A 13,382-nucleotide genomic window follows, 5' to 3' on the forward strand; every position below is an offset into this window, starting at 1 on the left:
TATCTTTTCTTGGTTTTATAAAAGTATAGTCTGATTTTTTAAAAATTGACAGCAGTAAGTGAAAACTTTCCACCCGTTTTTTTTATTTTGAAAACTAATGAAAGGCTATCCTTATTAAGTTCTATTAAGGTTATACCACCTGTTTCATAAAAATAAGTTTTAAAATTAAGATTCTGTGGAAACATGAACATGCTATTAAAATCTCACTTTACATTTTAAAATACATTTAAAATAGACATATCTGCTTTAAAACAACTGCTGCGGACTTTGTTATAATTTTTTTTTCCTGAATCATCTTTTATTCACAGCAAATATCCAACTGTGAATTTATCTACATTTAGAAGGCTCTCTCAAAGTGAAGATGTTGCTTTGTTGTACACATATCCAAATACTCACATACATAAATAACATACACATATATACACATACATAGACATATACAAGGAACATATACACTAACATATACAAACTACACTCACACTTTTGCACTCTGAAATTCAGGTGTAACTGAGATTTTTATAATCACTTCTCCCAACAGAGAAAATAGGAACATTGAAAATCTTCCCTATGCAACTAGCAAGCATCTTCTCTTTCCTTCACTGTTTCTTTATTTTCCCTTTGCTTTTGTCCATTCTTTTCTTTATATATTTCTTCTCTGCCTTCCTTTCTCCTTTCCCCCATCCCCCCTCCCCCCCCCGCTTTTTTCTTCTTTGTTTCTCAACAGGGAGCTCCAAGTATTGAACAATGCCAAAAGCTCTATTATGGAGGGGTTGTATGTATGTGTGAATGTTAGTATAAATGTGTGTGTGTGTGTGCATGTGTTATAAAGAGGTAGGTAAGGGCAAAGTGAATGGAGCAGTCGTTGCTTATCTGGAAGAGAAATCAAGTTCGGCTTTGCTTTGGCTGAGACTGATTTCTGAACCAGGAACAGCTGCTCTATTCACTGGGCACTGCAAGTCCTTTTCAGACACTGCCAGGGGATATGCTAAGGGAGGTAGAATCAAGTACTGTGTGAAATGAAAGTGAGTAATAGCATGTAAAAATTAGGAAGGGCAAGAGTAGGAAAGGTAGACAGAGAAAACAGTGATTTGACCGTATATTGGAGGCATCAATAAATATTTGCAGAATGATGAATGTCTTTGGTGACACCCTTGAAGATACCTGCATTTTAAAAATTCTCCCAGATTACATACTCTGGTGCTAGTCTTATCTATGGGAATAAACTCTACTGGTTTATACAGACTTGTAACTGAGAAAATAGATTCCTGCCTTACTCTATCCTCATCAGAGAAAGGTTTGCAGTCTATTGCAGTTCCTATCCCAACCTCGCCCTTCTACTTCTGTGCAATTTCCCTCCCCCTTCCCCTGGCTCAAAGAAAAGTTTTCTCCCTAGTTTCACATTTAAGTTACTGGAACATGTGATAAAAGAAGAGAATGAATTACTGCCTTAAGAAATAGAACCAACAGCTAGCTGAACAGCTGCAACTGGAAGGGAGATAGCAGTAGGCATTACTCTGGGCCTCAATGAAAGCAGCAACAGGTGGGGGGAGAAAGAGAAAGAAATGAAAGCGTTTTGAGCCTTCTGGTAGGGTGTTCTGTGACTGTGGTCTTGGCATGAATCACAATCCCATCTTATGAGCCTGTCTCGGGAGGTACTTCAGCTCCATTTGTCTGGGTCTCCCCTTTTCAAACAAATATATCTTGATGACGAGTGAGGATTAGGCACAGCACAAGCTTTGGGTTTCAGTAAATTAAAACACATGAGTCTACTTTACCCGCAACGATAACTAATCTCCATAGAAGAGCTTTTGTCCATTATGTGAGGAGTACACCTAATATGGAGGCTGGAGACAAGAGCTGGATAAGACTGTTACTTTAAAATAGAATGAAAACATCATGAGACCTGAGAACCAAGCCTGTTGGGTTCTCCATTTCATTCTGTCAGAGTTCCTGCTGGATGGCCCTGGAAAATAATGATTTAACTTTCTGACGAATCAGCTAGTTCCTTTACCAAATGAGTGACTATCACTTCTTAGTAGGGAAATCTAAATGAATGAATGAATGAATGAGTGAATGGCTATCATCTTTGGATAACGACTACTATGTTTTAACCTTATTACTCTACCAGTTCTATAACTAATCTATTAAAATGGCAATATGGTTTGAAAGTGACTTAAGTTTTGGAGCATGAGATATCTATTTTTTCCCCCATGGTCATGGTTCAAATATGACCCATTTAAGATTTTGAAAAGATTTTTTTCAAAGATTATTTTTAAGATTATTTAAAAAGATTTGAAAATTTTACTTGGTTTTTTATTTTAAACTGTTTCTTGATAATAAATCTCCAGAGTCCATAAGAAAGAACCATTGGTTTTCCTGTTCCCCTTTCCCTCAAATGTTCCAAGGGAGGCTATAGGAATTATTTATCAGAAGGTTGGATGTTCACACAAAAATTCTAGCATAGATACATGAATCATGTTTTCCTGGTGAAATATCTAGGGATTTTGGTTCCTGGGTGACCTCTGCTACAGAGGATGTGGTCTTGGCAAACTGAACCATTATGTGCCTTAATTCTTCTACATATAAAGTAATATTTTCCCCTCTTTACATTATAGGAATGTGCTGTTATTAGAAGGGGTCATAAATGTAAGTTGGCTTTGGATTTTTGTAAAGAAAAGCATTACACTATAAGCTTATAGATTTAAAGACAGAAGAGAACTTAGAGGCTATCTTATCATTTTACAAATGAAGAAACTGAGGCTAACTGATGCTCAGGGTCATACAGTATCAGGAGGTCTCCCAGAGAAATATTCAATATGTCATATATCTGCTTCTTAGATTTAGATCTAAGGCAGTATTCTTTTATTTGGGGTAGCTAGACAGCACAGTGGGTGCAGGAATTGGAATCAGGAAGACCTGGGTTCAAATCCTACCTCACATATTTACTAGCTGTGTGACCATGGGCAAATGTAATAGTAAAGAATATTTACATGGCACTTGTGCCATATATATGTTATCTCATTTGATCACAACAACCCTGTGAGGTACTTCCTGTTTTATTCACAATTTTGCAGAGATGGAAACTGAGGCTGAGAGAGGTTAAGGTTTGCCCAGGGTCACACAGCCAGTAAATGTACTTGGTGGGATTTGAACTCATCTTTCTGACTCAAGTTCAGGACTCTTACCCACTGTGCCACCCAGCTTTTTCTCTGTGCCTCAGTTTCCTCATCTTTTTAAAGTGAAAATAATAGCAATAGCACTTACCTCACAGGATTGTGGTGAGGAACAAATGAGATAACATTTGTAAAGTGCTTTCCAAACCTTAAAGAGCTATGTAAATGCTAGTTATCATTTTTATATTATTAATTTAGCTATATGCATGACCATCACTCCTTCCCTCTTCTTTTCCACTTCACCCAACATGGCCTGTCTCAAATCTCACTTCTTCCATGCAGCCTTTCCTATAGTCATGTGGTCTCCATAGAACTCAACTTTGTCTGACTTACAATTTATTTATTGCCTATACCACATGACTTACCACATTAAATCCCATTTTGTGCTTTATTAATCATGTCTCCCCCATACCCCTGCCCCTCTTCCACAGGACTATAAACCCCATGAAGGTAAGAAACTATGTCTAATATTTTTCTTGTGTCTCTTACAGTTTTTATTCTGGGCACATAATATTCCATACGTGCTTGGCTGATCATCACAGCATGAACTACTGGTGGTCTATCTGCTCTCCTCCACAGATATGAAGCATAGAGTTAGGAAAGAATACTTTATTCCGTATTTATATTCAAAGAATGCTTCAGATTTATCTACATTTACCATTTTTCCAGTTCTTCTCCCTATTCCAGAGGTTAAAAACAATTCAAGAAAAGAAAATACTAGGAGTATGCTTAAAATTCTTCCCTTCTATGTCCTTAGGACCCTCAATAGTTGAAATGGAGAAAAGAGGAGAAATTATTAATAGTAACAGGGCTGTTATTTCTCCTTTCATATTGGATTTTTTTCTCTTATCCTTCATTCTTCTACGCGGATCACAAATTTGGCAAGGAGATGAGCTGGAAGGAACAGAGGGCTGCACCTTGGGGAGCTGAATTTACTTCAGGAGGGGAAGTGTGCCTAAACTCACAGGAAATAACCAGTGACCAAGTATAGGTCAAACTCTACAGCCTCCCTCATGAAGGGATGGTTCTTTTACTGACTCCTGTTAATGGGTACAATGATAATGGATTGGGAAATTCAGGCAAGTGGCAATACTGTTATTAATAGCAAACATTTCAATAGAGTTTTAAGGTTTACAAAATACTTTATATACCTGATCTCACTTGATAATCACACTATCGTTGTGAGATGGTTGCTACTATCTTTTTTTTAAACACATGAGGAAATTGAGGCTTAGAGAGGATAAGGGACTTTCCAAGGGTAGAGGCAAGATTCAAACTCAGACATTCTAAGGCCAGCATTTTTGCTATCAACACTTGACACATAGGACAGGAACCTCAGGCAAGAAAATATGTAGATAATTTAACAATATGTCAGATATCGAAGGGCCAAAAGTTCATGATGAGTAAAACAAAAAAAACCACACACACACACAAAGCTTTTATAAAAGCTAAAAGTTACAGTAAGAAATGAAATGATGCTTCTATTGTTATTCTGGCACCAGGGTTTCCCCTTCCCCACTAACCACCCCCTAATTCCACTTATAAAGCCATCAGGGAATCTCAGGGTGGGATGAGCAGCTGACAATTATCTTCTGGAAATATTCCTTTTAGTAATGTTTTAGAAGGGGGGCATGGAAGATAGTCCTGATAGTTAAAAAATGAAAGCACCCTAATTATTGGCACCTGAGACTGCTCTCTCCTACCTAAAAGAGAATCACAGTATTTCAGAATTGGAATAAGATAGGATCATCCACCTCCTTACGAATACATGCTGTCCAGCAAGAAGATGAGTAACCATACCCATTGATGGTCTCTGAACCATTTTGTTTGTGGAGGGGAACTGGTGAATAGAGAGGCAAAAAGAAGACCTAGAAACCTGAGAGCCAAATAGAAAGACAAAGTTACATGCTAGGACATTTTAACACTGGTATTCGTGAGATAGTTCTACAGTGGGGGTGGGAAACATTTGATGAATTCCTATACAAGGCTCAACTATAGTGTAACTGGTCAGTTTAGAGGATAGCTAGAGACCAACAATTGAGAGAGACAGAGGGGGCAGAGAGAGACAGAGAGAAAGAGAGAGAGAGGAGAGAGGATTCCTACAAACTTGTGCATATAGCAGAGTTATAAGTTATATTATGTTTTTTTGTTTTAAATAAGCTCTTCTTTCCCATGACAAGAAAATTTAAGTTTTTATTTCCTCTGTGGGTATGGCTGGTAAGTCCTGTTTCATAAACTCCAGTGATTCATCATTTTCTCAGGCAGCCAATCATAGAACAGGTCAAGTTGGAATGGGCTATGGTGGCTGAAGCTCATACTGCCCTAGTAACGTATGTCATCCTGGGCTTGGTGTCATCCTTTCCCAATAGTTGACATTTTTCAGTTACCTCTGATAGGGCTGACATACAAGTAAACGTGTGGGAAAGCAGTAAAAGAGTCATGGGAAAGCTGTGGCAAAGATAAATAACACCTGTACCTGATAATCCCTAATGACATTACAGGAAGCAGGAATGATATGTTTAGAAACAGAATTTACCTCATCTAAAAACAACACTTAACCAGTAGTATTTGTGACACTGTACCTGAATCATAATCTAGGGAATAATTTGAATGATAATGTTCAGAAGAATGGAAATGGGCACGCATGGTGGGGGAGGAACACATACACACACATTCATTTAAATTTAGGTTTGCAGTTTTCCTGGGATTACTCTCTGGAGATTTCTGGCATGTAAAATGTAGAGGTGTTTAAGCTCTAGAACACTTCATTTTAATTCTTAATTGGTCACATCATTTGAACCTCACGAATGTTTTCCTTTCCCAGACACCCTCTTCCCAATGTCAGCTAACTGAAATTCCACAAATTGTTAATCCTCTCCAAACCCTGTCCTTTGAATGAAGTATGGTTGCATCTCTCCTAAAAAATAAGAGTCTCTACTAGTTAAAAGAAGCTTTCAAATCCAGCAGCAGTAGGGGTAAAGGGAGAGAGCAAGAGGGAAAGAGGGAGAGGGGGAGAAATAGATAGATGGAGAGAGAGAGAAATTTGTATAAGAGAAAACAAAGGACTCCCCCCCCCAAAAATCCCTGCAACCTTCAGAAAGTACTCAGATTATAAAAATGAAAGAGGCTAATAAGGATGATTCATAAATAAGACTGAAACTGAAAAGACTTGAACAGATTAACATATGACAGTGAGAGAGAGAGAGAGAGAGAGGGAGGAGGTACAAATAGATGCTGCAGAGCCGCAGAGGAGGCAAAGAAGGCCCCTGAACTCCATTAATGACTTCCACAGAAATCGCTTTACAAGCAACTCAGTTGGTTGTTTCTAATTTCCTCGACATCCATCCCATGCGAAAATCAAGGCATGGCTCCTTTAATGCCAAGTGAAAACCCATCTTCTTTTCATATGAAGCTCTTTCCTTGGCATCTTCCCTTTAGATTTCATCAACATAGGTGTTTCCAGGGCTGTAAGCAATGAACTTTCCATCAGCCACATCTTCTGCTAATTAACCCTCCTGATTACAATAATTAGTATTGATTCACTCCTTGAATGACTTCCTAAGTATTCAAGCACAATCTGCACTTGCTATAAAAGTTCTAGATATGAATATTAATTGAATGTGCTCTTTTGTTTTTTCAGCCCCAAAGGTATAGTTTGCAATCTTATATACTTAAACGTGGTAACAGGAACACTTCAGTTTTTATTCTACTTTAACAAAGAGAATATTAATACCTTGGGGTTAGAGATTGTACTTTGTGGTTGATTAAAAACATGGGGACATGTCTCAAAGCTCATTTGGGAGGATATTCTGGGTATGATCTTTGCGGTCTGTTTCAAAATGACAGTTTATCCATGTGAAATTTCAATTGTTTCTCCTCTGTAAATCTGAACTTTGTATAGTTTTGTATTTAAAACTGTGCTTTATTTTGGCATCTCCTGGTCACTTGGCAAGGTTGGGGGAGGGGTGAATTACACAGTTGAGAATTATTGCAAGAAATAGACTAGCTATCTTGGTACACTTAGGGAAATGGATATAGAGTTCACCAAATTCCTAGCAGTGAACTGCTCTTTCAATTAAAGCAAAGGGTAACTTACTGAATCTAGGAAGGTGGATTTCAATTTCTATGTGTATAAACAGCAGAAGAGACTCTGACCTAACAGGAGTCACCCAAGACTTAAAGAAATGAATTGGTTATTAGGGAAGCACCTGCAATTTAACATGACTAAGGAGCTAGCATGTATGTTTCAAAGTTATTTCTTAACACAAATACAATATTAATGAGCACCTGGGGAATGGAGGAAACTATTGGTTAAGACTGCTTTCTCACTGTTTAACATCTCCTCAAGTCACGGAGAAAACACGAATTCACTACTTTCAGCTTGGTTTCTGGATCTGGATTCTCCCAAATTCTAAGCTGGATGAGCTGGAGAAGCTGAGAAAGGTTTCACCAGTTTCCTGTTTTGAGCTCCTCCTGAAAGCAATTGCTACTGCACCCACTGGAGCGAACAGTTCACATTAGATTGGAAGTAAAAGACCAAGATAATTGCAAATTCTAGAATCCACTTTGTACAAGATGAGTAACTTCAAAAATGTATCACATCTCAGCTTTAGAGAAAGAAGCATCATCTTATCTTTTCTCTGAGGGCCAGTAAATGTTTCCAAAAATATCGTCAGAAGCTTCTTGTCTTAAGAAAAGCACTCTAGATCTGAATCGCTCATGCTAAATACCAGTCACGTTTGTACTGATGGTTTAATAATAACGTTAAAACATATTTCATATCCTCCCAAATCTAAACTATAACAATTTATGTCCAAACTCTTGAAAGATATTGTTTCACAAATACACATATTTTCAGACATATTGAATTCTGTCCCTAATTCCATCTTGACTACTGATAAAATAAACTAACAAGGTATATAACTAGGAAATGTTACTTCCAACTAAAAGATTTTGATTTTGTCTATTAATATCTCTCTTGTTTTAAAAAAAATGTGGTGGAAAATCACTCTAAAATCCATTGACCTTTTTATTGCTTTTTGTGCATATCTTTCAGCAAAACATGCATACTAGAGAAAATAACTATCTCTTTGATGATTATGTCCATCATTAAGCAAATTCCTTGTTATTTAATATATTAATACCATCAATTATATGCTCAGAAAAGAAACAAAGTGTTTTTTTTTTCATTTTAAAAGTTAGAAGCAGATTTTTCTATTTTCTCTTTCTAAAATTTCACTATCCCACAGTAGAGACAAGCACTTGTCTTTCAAAACACAATTTTGGAAAGCTTGGAAAAAAAAAACAATTTTTCTTTCCATAAGGCTATACTTTATGAGGGCATAAGAACAAATTAAGAATCAGAAACAAAAGCTTCAATATTTTCACATAGAGACCTATAACTCAATAATTATTATCACAGTTATTTTAAAATTGTAATTTATGATAAAAAATATGTGGGCAAAATTTCCACCATTTGTCCTTGGTTTTCTAATCGTACTCTTTCCTGGATTACAAAAATGGATTGAGGATGAGAAATAATAATTCATTTAATTTAAAAAAGAACCCCTCTTAACTTTGTCTACATTGTAAGTGCCTTAAGTCTACAAAACAGGAAAACTGGAAATTACCAGGCATTAAATATTGTAAAGACATGCCTGACAACAAGGTATTTGCCAGATTGATAATGGTATTACAAGCTTCTCAATCAATAAGTTTTCTTTCTCTAGTTAACAGAGAGGATAGCAATAAATCTCTAACTTAATCCAACCGACATAGCTACAAAATGCAAAAAGCTCTATGAACAGTGGATATTAAATTTTTTAAACCCACAACCATAAACAAGCAATACTAAAAGCTCTTCATTCTGCATAGTCTATACAAACAAGATTATAGAAGATAAAAAGAGTGTTGAGGAAAAAAAAAAACAACAGCTCCAGACATGCATTAAGCTAGTTTGACAGCTCCATTGTTCAACCCGTCCCATTGTCAGACCCAAAGATGTATTCAGTGCTACAATGTCTGCTAGCAAATAAAGAAAAGACTACATTTTTCAAAGCAGGATGCCAATTTTCACATAATTCCCTCTACCCCCAAAAAAGGTTAGTGGTAGCTCATTCGTAGAATATGATGGAATCGTAGTGTAGGTGACATGCAAGGATGTATATTTGCTTTCAATATAGGGGGACTGAGGACATCATGCATGTAGACTAGTCCTCAAACACAGGTACATATTTTGGCAAACAAGAAAAGCACTCAACTGGTAGCACAAAGGACTACCTTAGGTCGGCTAAATTCTAATTAAAGTGATATTTAGAACACAAGTCTAATATGGAGTCATCTTAGTTCCTTTTTGCCACGATTATTCCAAGCACAGTGCATAATAATGAAAAAGAAAGATTACAAAAGGAAAGATAAATGAAGAGCCAAATTCTGCTCTTTAAATTAGTTGTCTACCCTTCACATGTAGCAGTGAGTCAATACATGATAAGCTTTCAAAAGGTAACTAGTACAAATATGCAATCCCTTTTCTCCCTCTCTTTCTTTCAATCTCTCTCTCTCTCTCTCTCTCTCTCTCTCTCTCTCTCTCTCTCTCTCTCTCTCAACAGAGAAGCAATTTGATTCAGAGAATAGTTATTGTCACAGCCAGCCCTGGCAACTGGAAAGCATACATTAAAAACAAAGGAGATGACAACATACCTTAAAAGCAGCTCCTCATTTCTCATAGTAACAGCGGATTTGGGACAGCGCATGCTTTCTACACCGATACTCTCAACAAAAGCCAGTTCAGAAGTGCGCTCAAACATCAATGCCACAGTAGCTGTTCACTAATGCGCTCGCTCTCTCTCTCTCTCTCTCTCTCTCTCTCTCTCTCCCCCCCCCCCTCTCTCTCTCTCTCTCCCTCTCCCTCCCTCTCTCTCTCTTTCCCTTCTTCCCTCCCCCACTTCTCTTTTCCCACCCCCAATCTTAGTCAAATGCTGAATGGTGGAGCAAAGGGGCCCCTGCAGATTCACTAAGTAGAAATAATCCTCTCTGACAAGTTATGTTGTCTGGGCATATTTTTACATTAATGCACTGTGCTGCCTATAGGGGTCTTGTTTGCATTCACTCTTGCCTGGCTGCCATTAGTATTTCTAATTACCACCTAAAAATGGGGGACTGAGAGGGGGATAAGAAACCAAAAGAAGTTTTTAAAAAATCAATTATCTTCTTCCTATGCTGCCTGATGAGATTAGAAGGGGTTACATTTTGTTTATTCTGTAAATCAACAGTTAACATCACAGATTATTGATGTAACATCTGGATAGATTGGCCCACTTAGAATGATTTTTTGCCTCAATCCCTTTCAGTTACATTGAATACACAGCTGGAATCGTCTGTTTCTGTGGTCCTGTCCTAACAGGAAAGGTGACAAGGTCAGGATCCATCACTCATCTCAGGAAAGGAACCGGAGGAGAAAAACTTTGGAACTTTAGAAATTCTTTAATACCACAAACTCGCCAGATCCTCTAAATGTGAGCCAAATTCAAGGAATCCTGACAAAGGAAGTAAAATGGAGCTTCTGGAGGATGTAGGTACTTCTAACTCCTAAAAGGGGTTATCACGAGCATCACTATAAATGGAATTAGTTACTTTGCAAAGACTGAAAAGGACACAAGAGACCCCTGTTATGCTCTGCCAGCAACTTACTACATGACTTTGAGCAAGTTGCTTCATTGTGCTGTGCCTACATTTCCATGGTTATGAAATGTGGGTAATGGATTCCACAATGTGTATGAGCCTTCTAGCTCTCAAGGTCCATAACAGTCTCAACATACCAAAATGGCCATTTGAATAAGCAAAGAGTAATTTTTATTGTTTCTTTTTCGAAGATGGAGATTTCAATTTACATGCTATAGAAACTATGAATACATTAGCCAAGGTCAAACTATAAAGACTGGATTCCTCACCCGTAAGACAATTATTTTTCATTTTCTGGGATCTAAAAGATTTTTTTAGAGAATGGATGAAAGTGGTTTATCTTTTAAAAGTAAAGGGATTGCGTAAAAATATAAGATGTGATTTTCTAATTATAAAACACTATATCAATGAGCAGTTGATACAGAGGAAGCTTAGGGAGCCAAGAGGTCACATATTTATTCCATTAGTAGTGAATACCTAAGCAGAAATCACATTTTTTTGGTGCCTCTGTTTTCCTCAGTAGTTACATGGGACTAGTAATGCCACCTGTTTTAGAATACCTCAGGAGTTTGAAATGAAGATGTTCACACACACACACACACACAATGTATAATGTAAATACTTCTCTCCACCACTAAAACCACTGGTCTAGACCAGGGAAAGAAAAAAAAAGAATTTATAACATAATGTTATGTCTTTATCTGCGCTGTTGAACTATCCCCTAATTTCGAGAGCTAGGTGGTACAGTGGATAGAGCACCAGGCCTGGAGTCAGAAAGATCTGAGTTCAAATCCAGCCTCAGACACTACCTGGGCAAGTCACTTAACTTCTGTTTGCCTCAGTTTCCTCATTTGTAAAATAAGGATAATAAAAGCACCTATCTTGCAGGTTATAGTGAGGACCAAATGAGATAATAATTGTAAAGCACAGTGCCTGGCACATGATAAAATAATATAAATATAGTTATTATAATTATTTAATTGTGAACTTCTTGAAGGCAGAGACCATGTCTTATGTAACCTTTGACTCTCTTCCTGCCTTTAACTAGTTATTCTGTATAAAATAGGTAATAACATTTCTTGTATGATATTGTGTTCTTATGTTACCTTGTAACAGTAGTGGAAGCTAAAGTATAGGGCAAGTGATGATGTATGAAAATGCTCTATACACAGAGATGATCTTAATAGGGTACATATTTTAGACATTTAATATTTAAAGAGGACAGTGTGATTCATGAGTTTGAATCAAGATCACCTTAATAGTTATAGATTTACAGTTAGAAGGGGCTTCAGAGACCATAAAACCCATGATGCCACTCCTTTTAGAGAAGAAAAAACTCAGATGGAGAGAAGTTATGTGACTTGCCCAGGGTCACACACTAGTGTTGAAGGAAGGATTCAAATTCAGGTCTTCCTGACTCCCAAGTCTCATAATATCCACTGCATTACTTCACTTAGCTTTCTTTAAGTCTGTCAGCATCGTGACAGTTGCTACTGGATCACTCATCCTTTTATGGTAGCCATTTTTATAATATAATTTTGTTGTTGTTCAGTCATTCAATCATGTCCATCTCTTTGTGACCCCATGGACCATACTGTTCAGAGGGTTTTCCTGGCAAAGATACTGGAATGGTTTGCCATTTCCTTCTCCGGTGGATTCAGGTAAACAGAGATTAAGTGACTTGCCCAAGGTCACAGCTATCAAGTATCAGGGGCTGGATTTGAGCTCAGGTCTTTCTGACTGTAGGCCAGCACTGAGCCTATAGAACACAATTTTTTTTCTGCAAGAAATTAAGAGACAGTTTCAGAGAAACCTGGAAAGACTTGTATGAACTGATGCAATGTAAAGAGCAATTTATCCTATAACACCAATATTCTAAAAATGAGCAATAGAGTCTTGAAAACTCCGATCAATGTAATGGTTGGCCATGATTCTACAGAACTCAAGATTAAAAAAAAAGGTGCTTCTGACCTCATGACAGAGAAATGAAGGGATAATATGTAGAGCGAGACACATTTTTCAACCTGTCCTGTGAGGGAATTTATTTTGCTTCACCGGCTAATTTTTTGAAAGGGTTTTATATTTTTTGTTTTCCCAGTGGGAAAGAAGTGGAAAGGAAAAAAAAAATAAATGATTGATAAAGGAGTTTTCAGAAAAAAAATCAACTGGAAATTCAGTTCAATAAACATTTATAAAGTACCTATTATGTGCCATCACTGTCCTAAGTGTAATTAAAAAAGAAATAAATCATTTAGGCCTAGAGTAGCAGTTGTTAGTCCTTCTTAAATGAAAGTCCTTAAAATCAAACTAAAGAAAGTTGACAGACTGACTTTTGGAGAAAATAAAATACCAATACCAAAGGAAGCATAGAGAAAAAGTGTAGTTATGCCAATATCTATTATCTATTTAATTTGTCATTTGCATTTTTCCTTTTTTGTGGTTTATATGTATTTAGAGTCTAACAAAGTTATATAATAGGCTCCTAAAATTCGGGATGAAAAATTAATCTCACCGACTTATTCAGTGCCT

At 37.0% G+C, this 13,382-nt stretch overlaps 1 protein-coding gene across 1 annotated transcript in view; it reads right to left on the reverse strand.

Annotated features, from left to right (window-relative positions):
* Positions 1-9,928, reverse strand: part of CELF2 (CUGBP Elav-like family member 2) — a 392,630-nt gene extending 382,702 nt beyond the window's left edge. Inside the window, exon 1 of the mRNA XM_036759896.1 lies at positions 9,873-9,928. Within this exon, the coding sequence (XP_036615791.1) occupies positions 9,873-9,925 (53 nt within the window). The 5' untranslated portion in view covers positions 9,926-9,928. The remainder of the gene's footprint in view (positions 1-9,872) is intronic.
* Positions 9,929-13,382: the final 3,454 nt, after the last annotated feature.

Source organism: Trichosurus vulpecula, chromosome 5, assembly GCF_011100635.1.
Source record: "Trichosurus vulpecula isolate mTriVul1 chromosome 5, mTriVul1.pri, whole genome shotgun sequence".
NCBI classification, from domain to species: Eukaryota; Metazoa; Chordata; class Mammalia; order Diprotodontia; family Phalangeridae; genus Trichosurus; species Trichosurus vulpecula.